This window comes from Urtica dioica, chromosome 1, assembly GCF_054948205.1.
Source record: "Urtica dioica subsp. dioica isolate 48M chromosome 1, U.dioica_male_clone48M_v1_H2, whole genome shotgun sequence".
Lineage (NCBI taxonomy): Eukaryota > Viridiplantae > Streptophyta > Magnoliopsida > Rosales > Urticaceae > Urtica > Urtica dioica.
In genome coordinates, this window is record NC_142756.1 from 14,467,246 (window position 1) to 14,489,295 (window position 22,050).

General features: G+C 34.2%; 1 protein-coding gene across 1 annotated transcript; it reads left to right on the forward strand.

The window, feature by feature from the left end:
• The first annotated feature begins 4,691 nt into the window (after nucleotides 1-4,691).
• LOC149407394 (flocculation protein (DUF1296)) lies at nucleotides 4,692-11,528 on the forward strand. The gene is made up of 11 exons (XM_089613412.1): nucleotides 4,692-5,196; nucleotides 6,017-6,060; nucleotides 6,589-6,697; nucleotides 6,898-7,024; nucleotides 7,111-7,451; nucleotides 7,542-7,727; nucleotides 7,873-8,242; nucleotides 8,879-9,089; nucleotides 9,418-9,561; nucleotides 9,659-10,156; nucleotides 10,637-11,528. Exons 1-11 carry the CDS (start codon nucleotides 5,022-5,024, stop codon nucleotides 10,934-10,936), a joined length of 2,505 nt encoding a protein of 834 aa, XP_089469538.1. The 5' UTR covers nucleotides 4,692-5,021; the 3' UTR covers nucleotides 10,937-11,528.
• The last annotated feature ends 10,522 nt before the right edge of the window (nucleotides 11,529-22,050 follow it).

The window sequence follows — 22,050 nt, forward strand, 5'->3', positions numbered from 1 at the left end:
GATTTGTGCATTATCTAGTTATTAATATTATTAAAAGAAAAACTCTCCATAAAGAAATTATGAAAAAATTTAGAAGAAAAAGATACACTTAGAGCCTGCTTCATGTCTGCTCGGTTTAATGTAGCGCTCACTTATGATATATGGTCGGGAAATGCCAAAATGGATTACATGTCTATTGTAGTTCATAACATAGGCGATGCTTGAAATCTAAACAAGATGATCATAGCCTTTAAAAGAATAGAGGGTAGTCATACAACATATTACATACTAGGAATCCTTCTATATGTTATAGAAGAGTGGAACTTTCGTGAGAGAATAATTTCCATAACTCTTGATAATGCCACCAACAACGACTCCATGGCGAGAGCTTTACACCTTGAGATGCCAAATCAAGACTCTCTTTTAAATCAAAGATGTGCTACCCATGTCATAAATCTTATAGTGAAAGTTGGGTTTAGGCATTTTGACGAATGTATTAATAAGATTAGAGAAGCCATAGCTTGGATAAACAGTTCAACCCATAGAGTAGACGAACTCAAGAGATGTTTATTATTTAACGGTCTTGACGAGAGGACATTCCACACTGATAACAGGATTAGGCGAAACTCAACATTTTTAATGTTTATTTCCTTCTTGGTCGACAGATATGTAGATGTTACACGTGAATATGTGAACATAAACGGAGGCCATGACATAATCGAAGCAAAAAACACAATGGCTAAGTTATTTACTCATTTTCTTCACGTTTTTTTATGATGAAACATGTGCATTGTCCGCCGTTTACACGCCATATCTTATTTAGCGATACATAGTGTTACAAAAATTGCCAAACATCTTCACGATTGCAACCATTTTGAAAATTTTCAACCACATGTCGCAGCTATGAGAGCAAATTTTTTTAAATATTTGGGAATTTCAAATATTCCTTACTTATATGGTTTTTCATGCATTCTAGAAGCCGAATGAAATTTGGGGGTAATCTTACATTTTTACAGTATTTAAAACGTCATATTGGACAAGATTACATGACACATGATCATACTGTTAGGAATATTGCCAACTAAAAGATGATGATTACTAAATAAGATAAGAAGTTACATTATTGGCATCATATGATTAGTGGGTTGAGGTCTGATAACATTTAGAATCAATAACAATTATCATCCATAGTCTCCGTATCAAACTGAATCACATGCTGGGCATCCGAGATCGGGAGGTGAACTAAAACTTGGTCGATGACTGATATGCGCTTGGAAAGCCTTATCTAAAGTCATATATTTGGAACATGAGATCACTCAGTGATAGCATTATATACTTGCAGAAGATGTACGACCTGGACAGACTTTGGTTTGGATAGATTCATCGTTTAAGGACCGTTACGATGCACTAGCCGAGATCGCTTATGATGGTCACAGTGACGATTGATCTAATATCCTGAAGTAATCATGAACTTCTAGATCATGTTACTGGCTTCTTTGACTCACCACATTAAAGGCTAGTAAGACGCTGATCAAATAAGTGTCTTGGGAAGTCGGGACATGATTGTAGAAGAAAGTGATTTACGGATACAGAATCCAGCCTTTCTGAAAGAACGTAAATGTTCTCTCATCTAAGGGTTGATTCCAGAATTGATTGATTATGCACACTTCCAAAGTTGGCTTACGTTCGGTTGAATCTTTCGTTGGGGGAAACAACGATGCTTAGGACTTATATGTAACGAGAAATGTATAACGAAACAAATTGACCTACCTTGATACGGGAAGAACCTGGAGGGTCATGATCACGTACTGACTAAATCAGTGGACATTCGTTACGATGAGTAAATAAAATTCTAGTATTAAAGAAGGGTTCAGTCTTGGATTACACGGTGGAGTATTGAAAGAGACTAGACAATTCGATTTGAAAAGATAAAGGAATATTTTGTCTTTCATCGAGATTGTTAAGCTTCTACTACTAGGTCCATCGTCCCCGATTCAGCTTCGATAAATGCGGATAAGAAGGTTAATATAATAATATGTTTTATTATTATAATATCACTTGCTGTAATAGTGATTGACAACATTAATTCCAAAAAGGGTATTTTGGGAATTAAATAAATATTTATGACAATGCTGTTTATTTGTTGCTAGATCAAGTAAATAAACTTTATATTTATTGTTGGACAAATAAATATGTGTCAAATGAGTTTAAAGCTATTGGGCCTTGAAAAAGAAAAATTTTGGGCCTCCCTACCTGCTGATAGACGTTTTTAGCTAGTTGTCACAAACCATTACTTTTTCTACTTTTCTGTTCCTAAAATAAAGGAGATAATATAGGAAATATGATTGTCCTATATTCTCTCCTAATATCTAGGCTAAATATTAGGAGAATATATTTTCCTAAATTTTCTCAACAGCAAATATTTTATACTGTTGTATAAAATAAAATCCTAGATACTGATCTGACGGATGAGAGGAAAAGTATGATTCACTTGTTTAGGTCCAATGGCTGAGATTTAATCCTCTAGTGTGAACACAATAAAATGATATAATATTTTCTAGAATATTCTGGAATATTCTATAAGATACTTTTTGAACTGCTATAAATAGAGGGCTGATGAGAAGCAAATTTTAACCTAATTTGATCACAAAATTTGTGGCCTTCATGCCTAGGGTGTGCCGGCTTTTGCTTCATTTCCCTCCGATCGGAATTGCTTCGATTCCATTCTTAGAAATAAGAGAGAAAGATCGGAAATACCCTGTTCCATATCTAGTGAGATACAACGTTGCCCACTCATTTGTCTTATCTTCCTCGGAGATTATGTTTTGGAAGACTGTGGTGTCATCACATCGAGTCCTTGAAGGAAGAGTTCCAGATCTGATCGTGTGGATGCTTGTACGTTCAAGACGAAGACTGATTATGAAAGCTTTCGGTTCGTGAGCAAAAAACTGTAAGTTTTCTTAAACTCGTCTTTCTCATCGGTTGCTTGATATATTGCTTGCTCTCATTAAAAACGTAGATCTAGATCTTGTATAAATAACCATGTTTTAATTAGCACTTGTTAGCGTAATTTCATTGCTTCCACTGCATCATGGTTATTTTTTTGGTGTCGTTTAATCGAGTGAATCACCAACACATACTAGGGTCGTGGAAGAGTTTTACTCTTTTTTCAGGTTTTACCAACGACAAATTCCAACTTGTCCCGAGCTGAGTCCAACCCGACACTCATCAATAAGTAAAGGAATGCTCCGAGATATAACTCATTTTGCCCGAGGTGGAACTTCATCTCTAAGATCGTCACCACATCCCCCAACCACTAAAGAGACATCTGAACACGACGAGATCGCGCTATACAGCTCTCAACAATTCGCCTCCATAAACCAAGACGACCTCAACTTGCTGACATGGTGGCGGCAACACGAAAAATATGTTTTCGATATTATCCAAGATGGCCCGAGATGTAAATTCGATCCCGGTTTCAACGGTGTCGTCTGAGTACGGCATTTAGTAGCTAGGATCGCATGGCAGAGTTTGAAACCAAAAATGGTCAAAGCACTCACTGTTTACAAAGATTGGTGTCAACACGAACAACGTTCGCAAGAAACATTTGTGAACATTGATCTTGTTGATAATTTTGATATAAACTTTCAAAACATAATTATTAATGAAGTGTAGTCTTATTGTAATGTTTTACTCATTATCTTCTCGTAATTTTTTTTGTTTTTCTTGTTTTTTGTTTTTTGTTTTTTATTTTATTTTTCTTAAGTTATTAATAAAGATGCAATTCATTTTACCTTCTTTTAAAATTTTAATATTTGAGTCCATTTTATTTACCATTTAAATTTTATTTTTTAATTTTTTTATTACTTAATAGAAATTAACGGAAATGCTAATTTCCATTAAGCCTAACGGAAATTCCACTTTCGTTAAACAATGGAAGACGAGAAATTATCTAACGGAAGGCAATGAAAAACACCTTACTGAAAATAGAATTTTCATTTCCGTCCAATTGAAATTTCCAATTTTGTCCAATGAAATTTCCATTTCCGTCCAAATGCGGGATGAGTCGGATCTCTAGATTGGAAAGTTCAATGATTCACCTCTTGGGACAATGGTGGTAAGACCGGTGTTTACATCTTTTATAACACAAATGATGTTTCGCCTCTTGCGCGAGGCATAATTTTAGCCGAAGTTACTTGTTAAATTAACTTTGATTCTTCAAAATAAAAAATATACAGCATATATTTTTAGTAACAAGTGCATTGAGATCTAGGACACTAATATTTAATCCGCAACGTTTGAAAAGTTTATGCCACAACTTCTTAAAGTATGAGATGAAAAGACGACATATAGTTTATATCACACAGTGCAAAACTTTACGTCGTCTTATTTTACTTTTTATGTTAAATTATATATTTCATAAAAAAATGTTGAATTATATTAGCCTATCAACATAAAAAAAAAAAAAAAAAAAAAAATCAAGTTTTTTTTTTCTAGAACGTTGTCCCCCCAACTTGAACCTAAGAAGCAAAAGTGAAAAACTAGTGTTTTTTTTATTTTTTGAATTTAGGAAAGGCAAAATTTTCTTAATTATGCTTACGATTACGATTATTTATGGTAGCTCTCTCTCATTAGTCATTAGGTACCCGCACGCATGTTACCCGCTAGTAAATGGGCACACAATAAAATTGTCATCTCAAGATTTCAACGACACACAACAAAACCAACAAAAAAAAAAACACTCCTTCACTTGTTGTCTATTTCCCTCTCCTTCACCTTCTTTCCCTCTTTCGACTCTCTCTCTCTCTCTCTGCTTCTTGTTCTGTTGTGTATCAGATCACTGCCTATTTTTCCTCTCAGCAACCATTTTTGTTTTAAGTTTTTTTTTCTTTTATAAAAAAAATTGTCCATATTAATTAATTAGCCGTCCTTTTATGCAATCATAACACGAAATCGTTTTACGGGTTTTCTTCTTCGCCGTCGCGTTCTCTTCTCTCCTCTTCTCGCTTCGCATCCTCTGGTTCTAGGGTTTCCCGGCGAAGATGAGCGGTGGTGGTAGTGGCGGCGGGTTTAGGGTTTCAATCCCGAGCAGCGTGAGGAAGACGATCCAGAACATTAAAGAGATTACGGGAAACCATGGCGACGAGGAAATCTACGCAATGCTCAAGGAGTGTGGCATGGATCCCAACGAGACTGCTCAGAAGCTTCTTCACCAGGGTACGGGGTTTTGCTCTCTCTATCTCTCTCGGTTGATCTCGATCGCTGTGTTTTTTAATCTCTTACTGTGATCGATGGATGTCTTGGCTTTTTTTTTATTGTTTTGATTTAGGTTTTTTTTTTTCTCACTTTAATGATGCGACTAGTATTAGTGTTCCTTAGTTATGGAATGAAAAATTGAGATAAGCTGGATTTGATTGAAAAGTCAGTTTCGGGTTTGGCTAAGTGTGTGATCTCGTTAGGTTACGAGGTAACCGAGGAATAGTGATTCTTGTACTTTAGCTAAAATTGGGACTGCTTAGGTCGAACTTCATATTGGTTTTGTGTTTAATTCCGGTCGTACTTATTGCAATTAAAATGAAATGAAGTTTCGGAAATGAAAAACATAAATTGACTTGGGAGACATGGTTGTCAATTCTCTGTTTAGAGAAAATATTATAGAATTTCTGTCCGGAAAATCACTAACCACCAATACATATTACTATTTTCTTGAACGTTTTGAAAATTTGTTCGAGATTTCCCAAATTGATGGTTAATGTACAGTTAATGATTGAGGACCCCTCGATTAGAGTGTAGAAATACAGATTTTAAAGCTCATGGTACAAATTTTAGTTTTTGTTGAACTTATTGCTGATACGATATAGCTATTGGTCTTGGCAAGATGTAACTGTTTTTATATGTTGGTGGTGTAGATGGATTTGGGTTTTTTTGTTTCTGTCCGAACAGGTTTTATCGTTTCCGTTCTTTTTCATCATTCATGCTATGTATGCTGGTATATTGGTTTTCTTAACCAAGATGAATTGCATTTATGGTTTTACAGATACATTCCACGAGGTCAAAAGAAAGCGTGACAGGAAAAAAGAGGTAATATAACATTATGAATTTTTAGGCGATCTCAAAGTTTACTCTAAATAAATATTTGCTTTGTAAATATAAGACCTCGTTTCTTTTTCCCTTGGTTTTGTACAACTTTTTGTGTTTTTTCTTTTCTCTTTATGCCGTGGCAATGCTATTCATAGCATGTTGTATACTTGCTGCATTGAGCTATCCAAGAAAATAGATAAATAAGGAACAATTTGCTTAGTTTAGAAAAGGAAATAGATTCCACGGGATTGTTGGATCTTTCACACAATTGGCATAGTGCCATGTAGCATTTTATTTTGCTCCTTCCTAATTGAAGCTTTCATTTTTATGTAATTCATTAAGTTTCCTGAGAAACGGAAGTAGATTTCTTGGCTTGTGTCATGTCGTGTGGCTTACCTCCATTAAAGATTACTTCAATGTAAAAAGGCTAACCTGTCCGATAGACGTTGTCGGTTATCTTCTCTCTATTTCATCATCTTGAAGTTGAGTTTTTTTTTTTCCCGTGGTTTTTTCTTTTTACATCTATAGAATGTGAGCAACAACAGAGAACATGGAGAGTCAAGATGGAGACCTGGAGGTCAGGGCCGTGGGGGCAGGGGTGGCCGCGGGAATTTTTCACCTCATCATGTGTCACACGGTAACAATGAGTTATTTCCTTTTTCTCTGTGTCCAAGTCGCACATGTGTTTTCTATTGCAGCACCTCAAATTGTAGGGTTTGAAAAAATATCGTACTAAGATTTTGTTCGGTAATTCAACAACATAAATTATATTTTGTTATTTGATAAGTAGAACTTAAAAGTAGCTAGGTTAAATTTTCTTTACTGTGTCTCTTTCAGATGCTGGTCGTGGAAGGATCGCAGGTTCTGTAAAGGAGAATGGACTCCAGCAAGGAGAGGAAAAGGGTTTTACTCCTTTGCCAATCTCTCATGGAACCAAAGAGAGAGACAGAAGTGTGGCAACAAGGTGGTTATATGCTTAGATTATGAGCTCTGCTACAATATTTGTTTGGTTTATAGTGTTTGGTGAGCTTATCTTGGATATTTTTGCAGCCGTGCACCTTCTAATTCTTCTATCCAAATAGCTCCTGGAAGTTCAAGTGCCACACATGTCTCTAATATCCCAGCTGGAGTTGGTCCCGAGTTAGACACACATGTTTCAAATTCTTCTGTCAATGAGGATATACATGAGCAGCCAGACAAAAGCTTAACTGTGTCACCGGTACCAACACCTACATCAACAGTCTGCTTCTCACCTTCAGATCCTGTAGTGGTGCCATCTAATGATTCACGAGTTCCAAGTGCTGTAGGCACAATCAAGCGTGAAGTTGGTTCACAGCGTCCCTCTTTGGAGCTGAATGCATCTGTCCATGTTGAGAACAAATCGAGTGTTGGTCAGAATTTTCTCTTTTTTATTATTTTTTTTATTTTTAATCTAAATTGTTGATAAAATGTCAATATTTTTTGTCAATTGGTCATGGCAGGTCCCAAGACTGGTAGTTCTTACCCACAAGGAAAGACGCCAAGCCAATCCCAAGGTGTTGGAAAAGGTCAGCTCGCTGACTTTTCCCAACCGTCAGCGACTTCGAGTCAGCTTGTATCTTCAATTAGTCGGCCATCTTCTAATTATAGTAACCGATCATCACATTCAGTAGGCGGTGGTCAGAGGGGTATGCCTTTGTTACTTCTAGTTCTACCTTTCCTTACTGTATTATTGAGTTTGCCATTATATAATTATTATCTTAAATGTTATTTCATTTAGGTGTATATCGTAATCTATATTGCAGTCCTAATTTGATGACCTGATCATGCCAGGTGGTTCTACTAAGGAATGGAAACCTAAGGCTGTACAAGGTTCTGGAACAGCTGGCGCATCTGATGCTCCGACTACTATTGAAGCTACTACAAGCTCTCTCTCAGTTTCAAATCTTGACTCTGATGACGCAACATCAAAACTTCATAAAAAGCTACAGGAGTTACACCTTCAACAGCGTCAACATGTAATTTTACCGAATCACATTCATGTTCCTGAATCTGAAAGATCCAAGTTGAGTTTCGGAAGTTTTGGTACCCTTTTCGGGGTAAATACAAGCGGCCCTGTTGTCCCTGAAATTGAAAAGAGCTCTACACCTATGACTGAAACTTCTCAGGACATTGAAGAAAATGTGGAGGAAGAGTCCTCAAGGTTAGTACTTGACTTTTTATATTTTGACCTTCATTTCCTGGGTAATTCTTGTGTTGATTACTGGATGACTAGAAGTATTTCCTGGGTAATTCTTTACTGACCGACCTCCCGGTTTGTAGTGGGAGGTTAAGATTTGGTCTGGAGTGCGTTTTGCACTCCCTTTTTGTAAAGTGGCTTTCAGCCTGTTAATATAACCATCCTTGTTTAAAAAAAAAAAGTAAAAAAGACTAGAGTTTGTAGCAACATTCATATCATGGTTATTGTTGCTGTTGCTGTTATTAATGAACTAATTATTGACTCTTGAAGACTTGAAGTAGCATATTAAAATTATTTCCTGGAATAATATTCTTGACCCAGCTTTCTACTCTTCTCTGTATCACTACATTTTTTTTTCAGATAAATGAATCTGATACATTTTAATTGCCCATTTTCTAGGTCTGGTCCTCCTGTCATGTCATTTTCAGCATCCATCTGATTGTAGCTAGTAATTTTATAAGTTTTGATTGTTTTTGATCCATGTTTGTGTACCTCCTATAGCTCATGTATTCTTTGGTTGAATACATTATAACTTGGCTTTTCTCTGATCTTTCCACTGCTTCCTTGAAATGACATTTTATTTATATTTTTTGATACCAGCAATCAGAATGTCTTGGATACTGATGAAGGCGATTATTCTGAGGAACCACAGTCACCTACACATGTACCTGAAACTCAATCATGTCCAGATGGCGATGAAGATGGCGACGTTGATGGCAATGGAAGTGGCATTTCACCCACTCTTAACCCCAGGAATTATGAATCTAAGCAGGACACAGGTTTACCATCTGGAGGTCATCAACACCCAATGGTGAATAATTCTTCATCCTACAATTTAGGGCTTGTACCAAGAATCATAGGAAGTCAACTTGCACCGCTAGAAAACTCACGAGCCCCAAGCTCGTGTTGTTTATCGCATTGCAAGATTTGTTATTAGTTCTCCCCTTAGTCTATACACTAGTAGATCGAGCTTTGCATGTCTTAAAAATTAGTTCTCACTGCGGGTCGCAACTCATTGATATTTTTGTTGCACTTTTTATTCTAATATGGAAGTATCTCAATTTCCATGTTTAATCTGTTGCACTATTTTGGCTTGGTACCCTCCGATGTGTTATACTGATAATTTATTGTCTTTATAGGTACAACCCATCGACCAGGCAAATTATTATGCTCAGTTTTACCACGCTGGCCCTGATAATGACAGTCGCCTTTCCCCTGGTATCGCTGCCAGATACAATGGAAATGTTGCGCAACTGCCTCCGAGTTCGCAATGTCTTCAAGAGGTTAGTGATAGTAAAACTCATTTCTCTTTTGTGTGATAGGAAAAGTTCACGGGTTATGGAAGTTTATCAACCTTACTCAAGTGCTTCATGTTTGCAGGGCGGAGTTTTTTCTGCAGATGGTCCCGCTCCACTGATCTCGCAGGCTACGGGTATGATGCCGAGCTCGATAGCTGTGACACAGCAACCTCTTCCCATGTTTAGACCCCCAGCTGGGATTAACATATCCCATTACCCTCCAAACTACTTTCCATACGGTCACTATCTTCCTCCTTTCTATGTTCCACCGCTAGCCATCCACCAATATTTGGGTAACGGCTCGTTTCCCCAACAACCTCAAGCTGGTGGAATGTTTCCTGCTCCACCTACGATTGGCACGGTGGGAGTCAAGTATTCACTGCCACAATACAAACAAGGGACTAATACAGGAAATTCTGCTCATATGGGAATGGCAACTGGTTATTATGGTCCATATGGCTCTTCTGTGGGTGGTTATAATCTCAATTCTGGTGCAACACCTGGAAATCCAACCACTAACGAGAATCTTGGGCAATCTCAGTTCAAGGAAAACAATGTATATCTTGCTGGGCAACAACAGGTTCGCTTTTAACATTTTCTTTGTGCTATCATTAATGTCTCATATTTGGTATTATAATGATTTATTCAAAGGGGAAAGTGTATTGGGCATGGTTATTTCATTTGAGCTGGGTTCACATGTTATTTATGGCTAGTGTGATGGAACATAAATAAATCCCAAAAAGGGGTGGGTTTAGCAAAAGGCGAAACTAGTTCCTCTGTGTGGTCTGGTCGTATCTTAGTATAATCCTCAATTCATGACCAAGTAAACGATAGAATGCTCATCAAAGTTTTATAACTTAAATAACTGGGGAAAGATTGAGGCTTTTTTCATTCTCGAAGTGCTTTGACTCTTTCTAACATGGCAATATCCCATCTACCGACAACCCACCAATTAATCAGTCATTGGAATGCTTTTGATGACACACTGCAACTATGTTCTCAAGTGTTACATTTCAATAATTTTGTTTTGATACTCACATTCTGCTTTACTTTTCTCCAGACCGAAGGTTTGGCCATGTGGGTCGCGGCACCGGGTCGAGATATCTCGACACTCTCTCCGAGCTCGTTTTACAATCTTCCTCCTCAGGCTCAGCACATGAGTTTCGCCCCAGCTCAGGCGGGCCACAGCACCTTTGCAGGGCTGTACCACCCTGCTCACGGGGTCACAACACCCACCACCGTTCACCCGCTCTTGCAACAGTCTCAGGCCATGGCCGGGCCGGTGGACATGGCCGGGCCTGGGGGCGGTGCTTATCCGAAGTCCCAGCACGGCCCGATAAACTGGCCCAATAACTACTGATGAGAAGGACTGAGGGTATAATAGGGATTTCTTGGGAACAAAACAATATATGATTTGCAGGTACAAAATCTCGAGATTTTTTTGGGGAGATGTCTCTGACCATTGGATGGAGGGTAGTCGATCGGGAGATGGAAAATTTGCTCGATTGTATCTCCTGATTGGTGGGTGAAGAAAGACATAAAAAAGGTGCGCACTGTCCGTAACTGATATTGATGACCAGTTTTAGTTTTAGTTTCTGGCCATATTGCTGTACGAGTGTTACCATTTTTTTTTTCGGTTTGTAGTTTCAAGCATTTCCGCACCTGCTCTTTCTGTCTGGCCTTGTTTTATGATTCTCTGTCAGTCCCCCTTTTTTTTAATATAGAATTATTAATTTTTGAACCTGAAGCTAAAACTGTTGAGTGGTGAGATAGCTTGAAGCTCGATTCTTTTTCCCTTAATATAAGGTTAAATGTATTATTCATTGGTGTTCTTTTTGGCCCCGTCTTATCTGTAAAGTTGAATTTTTGTTGAGCATGAAAGCGAATGAACTGAGCTGAACTAATGTATTAGCAGGTAAATGTCAAATTGTCCATTTTTATAGGTTGGCTAATGACTCTTGGTAGTTAGTTGTGTTAGTAGTACAATGGTGAATGATAAATCAACATTTTCTGCAGATAAACTTTACTTGAATTTGTTATTATTATGGCTCAAGTTTCTCTAGGATTTAAGATTTAGAAGTTCCAGTCTTTTTGTTTTATTTTGTGATGCGAGCTTTTTTAATCATCGTTTGTGATACATTTTGCCCTGAATGCTAATGTGATTCTGCATATATAAAATTTAGAAGATTCGAGAAGCTTCAAATCAATCTAAAGACTCTAATCCGGAATCCAGTGCTTTGAAGTTTTCATATTCTGTGTGAGTTTTCAGTGATAGATTAGGCATTTCGAGGAGAAATAGATATTACACACACACCTAGAGACTGCGTGACTACTAATTTTTTTCTTAACTGAACAAAACTCATTTTATATTGACCAGTTCATAGGAACTGTCAACTGAAGCAAAAAAGATGTCCAGATTTATTTATGGTGTGCCTTGGAGTGAAAATTTTGCAGGAGGCTCTGTGATTTGCGAAAAATAAAATAAAAAAGAGTTCGGACTACGCCCTCATTTATATTCGTTCTGCTTAGTTATAGTATAGATTTCGAGATAGTAAAAGGAAACTTTGGACGGAAAATATTAAAGCAGATTTGAAGTGGAGATATATTAGCACATGGAATACTATACCGCTTGGGAATATTTGTCAGGCTTCATGTATATAAAGCATCTGCAGTTTGTAAAAATGATAATAAATCAACTATAAATTGAATCAGTTTGTTTTTGGTTTTGTGCACTGTTCTTTTTATAAAAACGAGCATCTACCCAAAAAGTGTACAAGTACGACTTGACCTGGTAGCTGATCACACTGAATAAAAGTTTTTGAGCAAAAAAAAAAAAACCGCACCCCACTGAAAAATAAATTTTAAAGCTATTCGTCGATAGCGGTTAATTCAAGAGTGCTATAACAAACAAGCTTTATAATTGTAAGATAGCCTTCAAATTTAAAGCTAAATATTTTTTTTACATGATGCAATTTTGGATATACAATGAACTAGTTGAGTTTTTATTTCGTGAAGACGACAAGATGGGCTAGCGCATTTTGAGTCACCGTGTACGTAAAAAGGTTTATTTTTTATTTTTATTTTTATAATTATAATGAATTATTCCTTTATATCATTGTACTAAAACCTATTGCTATTTTACTAAAAATGTTGTCCAACAAAGCGCATCTGTCTAGAAAATATGTATATTTTAGAAGTCAATTTTAACTTTCCAGCCCCTAGCAAATTAGTCAATTCGGCAAAAGTGCCAGCCCCTAGCAAATTAGTCAAGTCGGCAAAAGTGCTACAATAATATAAAATTGACATGAAATCGTGTACTTAAAATTGTTCTGAATTTTTAATATATTTATTAATGAACTTTGACTGATTTTATATTCTTGACAAGCGCCCCGCGCATTACTATAAAATCATCAATATATATTAGTTTGTAGGAAGACATATATAGAGACATGTCTAGAAAATATTTAGGTTTGAAAAAAAAATGAATTTAAAGTTTTAAAAAACATTTTTATCTTTCTGATTAAAAAAAAAAATTGGTACGAATAAACACGGCTTGTTTCTAGGGTCTAATCACTTATTTTAAAAAGAAAAAAACCACTGTTCATTGAACAATAATTTGAGTCTAGGAAGTGTCATTTACTTTATATAATAATAATAATAATATCTGAGTTTATATTATTTGTGTATAGAAATATGAACACTTACGTGTGTGTATACATAACATTTGTCTGGTTACGTTTCTCTTAAAACAATACCATAATGTTCAATGATTTGAGTCTAGGAAGTGTCATTTACTTTATATAATATCTGAGTTTATATTATTTGTGTATAGAAATATGAACACTTACGTGTGTGTATACATAATATTTGTCTGGTTACCTTTCTCTTAAAACAATACCATAATGTTAAAATATGTAAAATATTATTCCAGAAAAAGAAAATGGAGCAATTAAGTCAGTAGCTCAATAGTTTACTTTCCTTTTAAAAAGTAGTTCAAGTTTTATTTTATTAAAAAAAAATTGTCGACCAACCCCGCGGTAAATTAATTAACTAAAGAGTAAATAAATTTACTCTTTAGTTAATTAATTTAATGCGGGTCTGATTGACTATTTTTTTTCTAAAATGAAAGTTTGACTAGAATCTTAAAACGAGATAGAAAAATGGCTAGTTACAACAAATTCTTGAAACAAATATGAATACGTTTTTAACACCATGCCAAGACGTTTCTGTAAAAAAAAAACTCATAAACTAACTTTATTCCGTAATATAAGTTACCGATATCGGTCTCAATAATCACGATCAAATTTAATTTTGAGGTTGTCGTCTTATATTTTTATGTGGATCTCAAGACTTCATAAGAATTAAAATAAGCTCTTTTTATTAATATATAATATATGAAAATAAATTATAAAATATGAATAATGATAATCGACAAAAATAATAAATAATATTATGGAAAAAGATACAAAATGGCCGAGCTCGACAATTTGATTACAAATATGTCGAAATGAACGAATAACAAAAACAAAGTGTCTTCTATGAAAAAAAAACTATTCTCAAATCATCTGAAATGAAAATGTATTTATAGGCATTTCGATTGCTTCCCTGTTTTGACATTTTCAAGAGTGCGTAGCTCAATCATTCTTTCAGTCTCAAGTTTGTCTTGACACGTATCCTCTTAAATCCGAGATGCGGGTGACGATCTAATGACAAATTCCTGGTCTTTCATGACGAATGCACGTTGGATGAGTTGAATAACTTAGTTGAGGTATTGAATAAATTCATCAAGGTATTGAACTTATGGGCCTGATTGATTTCTTTTGGGTAGATTGAAGGGAAATTACAAAATTAGACTAAAACGTGCATAACTTTTCATAGCTCATTCATGTGTTCCAAAATATTTCGGCAGTAAGTGCTTCCCTTTTATCCGGACAAAAATACTTTTGTGTTCTAAATCTGATTAATAGTTATTGAAATTTGGTCAATAAATACTGGAATCTAGTCAACAGTTTGAAACCTGGTTAACAGTTATTAATGACAAAATGGACACTTCAAGAATTAAAACGATTATTTATGAAAATTAAAAAGTTCAGCAGCTAATATTGAATTTTTTTTTTATACATGAAAACGTCTACTAAAAACTATTTCTATTAGATCGAACGAGCTATAAATCCCACATGTTGTTGCGGTTTATATTTATTTATTATTTTCTTAGTCAATAAAAATATATTAAAATTTATTGTGTAAAATACGATAAACAATAAATTTTATAGATGATGTAGCTAAAGAAAGTTGATAAATTGCCATTGATAAATAGCCTAAGATTTTAGATGTACGAATAAAAAAAAGTACAATTATCTTAGTAATGGAGTAATTAATTATTATTTGTATGATAAAAAAAAATACAATTCTTTTAAAAATTTCAGCGGCTAATAAAGTTCTAAAAAAATTCATAATAATGATGTTTAAATTTGAATGGCATTTTAAATATAACAAACCTCTCGATAGATGCTAGTAGTTAGTTTAATGGTTATTATTATGTTTTCTAGGAAGGTTGTCATTATTATCATTGAGATCTCCGATAAATATTTAAGTTTTCATGACCTAAAATAAAATGAATAATTAAAAATAAATAATATATTTTAATTTTGTTTATAAAAAATAAATCAAAACAAACTAAGAATTGAAAGAACGGCAAATATGTTATTTCGAGTTTTTTTTTTCAATGCATAACATTAAGAAAAGAGCCAAAATAAACATGCCCAATAAACATTATGATGGCATGTCTTTCTCTTTAAGAATATTTATGTATAGCGGATAAAAAACCACTACTAGAAAAAATGGTATTTAACGGCACTTCTTTTAATGACGTTTAACAAAAAAAGTAATGTTATTAGTTAGAAACCTTGATTTTATTTTAATGGACCACTAAGAAAACGTCATGTCAAATTTTTTATTAAACGCTGTGTAAAATAAATAATAACATTTCTTAAAAAGCGTCATTGAATATGTAATCCACCCAAGGTTCGCCCTACCATTACCGTTATTGTACCAGGACTTCAATTTTTGGGGTAAACCACTTACCGGAGGGGAAACCGAGGGGTATTCGGACAAAAAAAAGAAAATCGATACTGGCAGGAAACCGCTTACCGTAGAGGAAATTGACAAAAAAAAATATGAAATCGAGGGGTATTCAGACAAATATTTTGCAAAAATAAACATACTTTTTCATAGTTCAAACTTCATAGTTCATACAGCGAATACATGATATCAATTTATCATTACAAATTATCATATTCATCATATTAAACTCAAGAACATCATTAATCATCATTAAACATCATAAGCATCATATTCATCTCAAGTACACCCACTCAAGAACATTATAATCATCATATTCATCATCAAGTCATCATCTACAACATAAAAAAACTCACATTCGGATTAAAAATCAATATTTTAATTTAGATTAAACCTAAAAATACATAGAAACCCATACAAAACAACCAATAAACTCATATTCATTGCTCAAACCATTGAAATCATAGATTAAAGTAAAAAAAATGATAAAATCTCAAAATTTGAGAAACCTCCGAAATTTACCTATCGAAAACCAATGAAAGTTGACAAAAAAGCTTGCGACGAACGAAAACCCCCGTAAAACACCGAAAAGTATCGGAAACCACCGAAAGTATCGGAAAGCACCGGTAAATTGGAACGAAAACGGTAAATGTCGAACCGGTACCTGTATTCACCAGTAAGGCAGTTTCCGGCCTGTTTCCGGTCGATTTTCCCGAAAAGTCAATCCTTGAATCCACCATGGCAGAGTAGTTTTTCACGCCAAATTCCCGAAAAAAAAACGTTGTGCAACGCTTTAGATATAACTTTAGCGGGCTTTTATATAAAACCCAATTGTATGAAACCCTACTCCTCGTCAATGGAAAAACTTGTCTGATAAAAAAAATGAGTGACAAGATCCTAGAGTCGGAGCCTTTTTGCAGTAGTGAACTTGACCATATGTATATAAATTAATTCTCTCTCTTTTCTTTTCTTTTTCTTTTTTTTCTTTTTTTTTTTATTTTTTAATTTTTTTTATCACGCTTTATAGTTGTATGTACAACAAATAGTTAGGGAATTAGTTTCTCAAGCACTTAATAATAAGTTAATTGAATGAATTAGCAATAAAATTGTGTTAATTGGTCACATTTATGAATAAATATATATTATATAAATAAATGATTAATGGTTAAATTTTTAAGTGTCGTGTTTAACAATTAGCAAAAGATTTTTTTTAATATTTTAGTTATTGTTTTATATATATATATATATATATATATATATATATATATTTTATAAGTTTAGTCCAAATAAACCATTTTTAATTTGACACTCATTATAACTTTAAAATATGAAAGTTCTAATAAGTAAACATTAACATTAATTTATAGTTTTTAGGTGGATTAGATTAAAGTGTTGATTTGGCTAATTATATTTATACCCAAGTAGTGTGGTACTAAATTGTGAAAAATGTAAAAAAAATTCTCAACTTTCATAAATAAAGAAAATGAAATAAACCTGTAGTCATAAATAAATCTATTGCAAGTAGTGAAGCTTGACAACAAACACAATTATATGCAAAAGAGAGGGAAGCAAAATAAATAAAGCGACAATAGAGTACATCCAAATTTCTATATATATATATATATATATATATATATATATATATATATATATATATTTAAAGTTAAAGGGTATATTAATAAAATTGTAGTAATTATAGTATTTGGGGAATTCATTTTAGATATATAGGATAATATTTAAATTTAAAAGATATATTAAGAATTACTGTAGAAACTACATTATTTTGGGGATTTATTTTCGATGTATAAGATAATGAGTTATGAACTATAAAGGACATGTTTTTTTTCGTTTGCTCGATGTGATTTTGTTGGATCCTTAATGTGAAATGACCACAAAATAATAGTAACTTTGATACTTGGATCAAAATAAACTAAATTATGTTTTTGGATACTTTTACTAATAATGTAAATATGAAAGCATATAATTATCATAAATTGTAGACTTATAAATTTACAAATAAAAACAATTATAGATTTATAAGTCTACAGTCATTAGTAGAAGTGACCAAAAACATAATTGAACTTATTTTGGTCAAAAATATCAAAGTTGCTAATATTTGAGGCCATTTTTCATCTTTAATTCAACGTTAGACTTGTATGTTAAATAATTACGTGTTGTGGACTGTCAATAAAAATTGCCCGTTAAAAGTGATCTAATATAGTTTATGGATATTGTGTTTTAATGTATCTAATAGGTTGTGGGCTTTTAATGTGTAGACTAACCGTCATAAATTTATCAGGTACGGTTCCGCTATTGATTTATATTTTTTTAATTATTCAATATGATTCGATCATGGAATTAGACGATGATTTCATCCGTGATATTCGGATCTAACAGTTGGTATCCGAACCAATCATATTTTAATTCTTAAGAATTTTGGTTGCTGATTTTGGAAAACCCACGTTGTTGTTGTTGTTTTTTTTGTTTTTGTTTTTTTTGGAATTTTTTTTGTTTATGCAATTTGCAATTGTTGATGCAAATACTTTTGTATTTGTTTATGGATATCTAGATCAGTATGTCATTCTTTTCTTCATTATGTTTATGGTATTCATTTTTTTTTTTGCAATCGTACATATGTTGGAAATTCCTTTTTCATACTCCTGGACAATTATGTTTCATCAGTTTGCCTATATATGCATATTTAGTTTTCATTTTCATTCTTTGTAGAGAATATATATATACATTTGTTTAGGATTCATTTATGTGTATTTACTTTTGAATTGGGAATTTTTTTTTTTTTTTTTCAATTCATCAATTTGCGGTTTTTACACATATTCGAATATGAATATGGGTCAGAATTGTTTTGTATGCCTATTATTTTTGTTCATATCCATCTTTTGGATTTATCAGCTTCGATGGAAACTTACGTTTTCACAAAGTTTGGGCTTTGACCCATTATTTATCTTTTGTTTGGGCAGTGAAATTTAAGTTAAAAAACAAAAAAAATTCAAATATTGGTATTTTTAGTATGTATATATTTTAAAAAAAAGTTAGTTGAAACAACATGTCACCAAAGATTTTGCACGGGTAACTTTTGTGAATATTTATCGGCCAAAAGAAAGGTAAATGTTTAATTTAATTGCACGTATGTCTGCGCTAATAAATACATGACGATTCTTTGGTTTTACATGTGAATAATAGATCGGTCCAAATGAAGATTCATTATTTGATATGTTCATTATGGTCAGTAGATTAGTGCACCAAGATATCACTTACAAGTCGTTATTATTGTCCAAAGATATAATATTGATGGAGTGCATAGCATCTTGAGATGAGATTCAATTACCATATTTGAATTTGAATTTTGTTTTAGGATTTCTCTGAGCATGCTTTGTTGTTTATTGTTCTTTGTATCAGTTACGACTCCTGAAAATATTTATGCCAACATCAATTCAATTCCTTTGCTGAATGGCTCAAACTTTAAGTCATAGAGAACTTGTTGATTGTTCTCCGAGTCATGGATCTTGACCTGGCGATACGAATTGAAGCTCCTCCGACACTTACAGACAAGAGTACCTCTGATGATAAGGGAGAGATGGAAAAGTGGGAGAGATCGAATCGCATGTGCATGATGATCGTGCATAAAGTCATTCCAAAAGCATTGGGGCACTATGTCTGATTATATTACTACGACTATGGAATTCCTTGCTGATATTGAGAAAAATTTTGTTAGGAACGAAAAGTCAGAAATTGATACGCTCTTGACAAGTCTGATTTCAATGAAGTATAAGGGTAAAGGCAATATCATGGAGTACATACTAGAGATGTCTCATCTTCCTTCAAAGCTGAAAGCACTTAAGCTTGCACTCTCTGAGGACTTGCTAGTGAATTTAGTTTTGATATCTCTTCCTACACATTTTAGCCAGTTTAAGGTGAGCTACAATTGTCAGAAAGAGACTTGGTCTCTGAATGAGCACATCTCATACTGTGTTCTGGAAGAGGAAATGTTGCAGCAAGACAAGATAGAAAGTGCTTACCTGGCCTTATTCCCTAAGAGCGGGGACAAGGGAAAGAAAAGAAAGAAGGATAAGGAAGCTGCAAATACATCATCTCAGAAGAAATATCAAAAGCAACCAGATAACCCTGAGGAGACTGGGTTTTTTTTTTGTTTTTTTTTTTGAGTTGAAGGTCGCAAAAGAATCATTATGCTAATTATCACGTTTGACGTGCTAAGAAAGGGTTGCCTCCATTGCCTAAAGCCAAATGATGCTGAACGATACATCTATGTAGGCGATGACAAGAAGGTTGAAGTTGAAGCAATCAGGACATTTATATTATTATTAAAGACTGAATTTTATTTGGATCTTCATGAAACTTTTGTGGTACCGTCTTTTAGACGGAATTTGATTTATATTTCTTCTTTGACAAACTTGGTTATTCTTGTTCATTTGAGAATGAAAACTTTAGTTTGTTTCACAGTTCAAATATGGTTGGTTCCGGTTCCTTATCAGGATATGATAATCTATATTACGTTGATATAAATGCTTCGTTTGATTAATCCTTGCATTTAAGTACTCGAGGTGTAAAGAGAAAATTAACCGGTGGGAATTCGGCCATGTTATGACATAAACGATTAGGTCACATCTCCCAAAGGAGATTAGAGAGACTTGTGTCATACGGAATTCTAGATCCCTAAGATTTTACGGACTTTGACATATGTGTGAATTGCATAAAGGAAAAACAAACTAATAAGAGGAGATTTGAAACTAACAGGACTTTAGACGTCTTAGAACTTATTCATACAGATATTTGTACACCTTTTCCAACATATGCTTGGAATGGTCAACAATATTTGATAACGTTTATAGACAATTTTCAAGATATGGCTACATATATCTCATTCATGAAAAGTCACAGTCACTAGACGTGTTTAAGAAGTTCAAAGCTGAAGTTGAAAATCAACTCAGCAAAAGAATTAAAAGAGTCAGATCTGATCATGGTGGTGAGTACTACGGTAGATATGACGGTTCAAGTGAACAACATCCGGGACCGTTTACTATATTCCTAGAGGAATGCGGTATCGTCTCACAATACACTATGTCGGGTTGTTATTTTGTTGGATACTCTAAGAGATCTTCGAGTGTACAAGTTTCATGATCTCACGACTAAGTCAATTTTCAAGACAGGAAATGCTTAGTTCTTTGAGGATGTCAAGTTTGTCGGGGGAGATACAGTAAGACAATTTGTCTTCATTACTACAAAAACAACTTTTAGAAGCGACGAAATATTTTGGAAGCGACATTTGTCAATTAGAAGCGACTAGTCGCTTTCAACCTATTCCACGAAAAATACAAACATTATGTCTTGAAAAAGTCATACTTTTGAGATTAGAAGCGACATTTGTCGCTTCTATATTTTTTCGCCACTTAGAAGCGACATTAGAAGCGATATGTCGCTTCCACTCTCCTAAATTAGGTGTTAAACACAGAATGATGTCGTTTTGTGTCCTTTTAAATTTATTAGCGACTAGTTGTTTCTAATATTGCTTCTAAATTAGGTCAGACCGTTATAAAGGCCGCCAATGCCACAAAATTTTCAGGTGTTAACACAAAACGACGTCGTTTTTTGTCATTTTAAATTTAGAAGCGACTAGGCCGGTGCAAAAAAATCGTAAAAACCGTAAACCGGACAGGACTAGTGATTTTTAAACCGCCGGTCCGATTTAAAACGGTTTTTTTTCATGCGGTCCGGTCCGGTCTACTCATTACAAACAGACCGGTCCGGTTTTTTTATTTTTTATTTTTTTTTATAAATACGGTTAAACCGGACCGGTTTATTTAAAAAAAAAATAATGTCCAACTAGTCAAATTAGGCATTTGTGCGTGTGTTTCCCTCCCGTACATGATTATATGTTTTTTGTTTTTGTGGGAAATTAATGGTTTTTTTCTTTTTAATTGTGTAAAACGGTTCGAAATGGTCCAAACGGTTCAAAACGGTCTAGAACGGTTCAAAACGGTCCAAACGGTTCAAAATGGTCTAGAACAGTCCGGTTTAAACGGTTCAAAATGGTCCAACGGTTCAAAACGGTTTTCACAGTTTTTTTGTCCGGTTTGAATTTATTTGGACCGTTTTGAGCGGTCCAGTCTGATTTTTTGACCAGTTCTGGACCGGACCGGACCGAACCGTGCACAGCCATAGAAGCGACTAGTCAATTCTAATGTCCATTCTAAATTAGGTCAGACTGATATAAAATTCGCGTCTAAGAGATCTCGAATTAAATCCTTAGATTCCATTTTTCAATCTCTCTCTCTCTCTATATATATATCTCTCTCTCTCTCTCTCTCTCGGCCACCAAAACTCCGCCACCACCACCTCCGACAAGATTCACCACCT

Excerpts from the sequence above, each read along its gene's own strand:
- LOC149407394 (XM_089613412.1), top strand. The coding sequence starts at position 5,022 with ATGAGCGGTGGTGGTAGTGGCGGCGGGTTTAGGGTTTCAATCCCGAGC. Across the intron at positions 6,698-6,897 it reads ACCTCATCATGTGTCACACG|ATGCTGGTCGTGGAAGGATC; the intron begins GTAACAATGAGT and ends TGTCTCTTTCAG. Across the intron at positions 7,025-7,110 it reads GACAGAAGTGTGGCAACAAG|CCGTGCACCTTCTAATTCTT; the intron begins GTGGTTATATGC and ends ATATTTTTGCAG.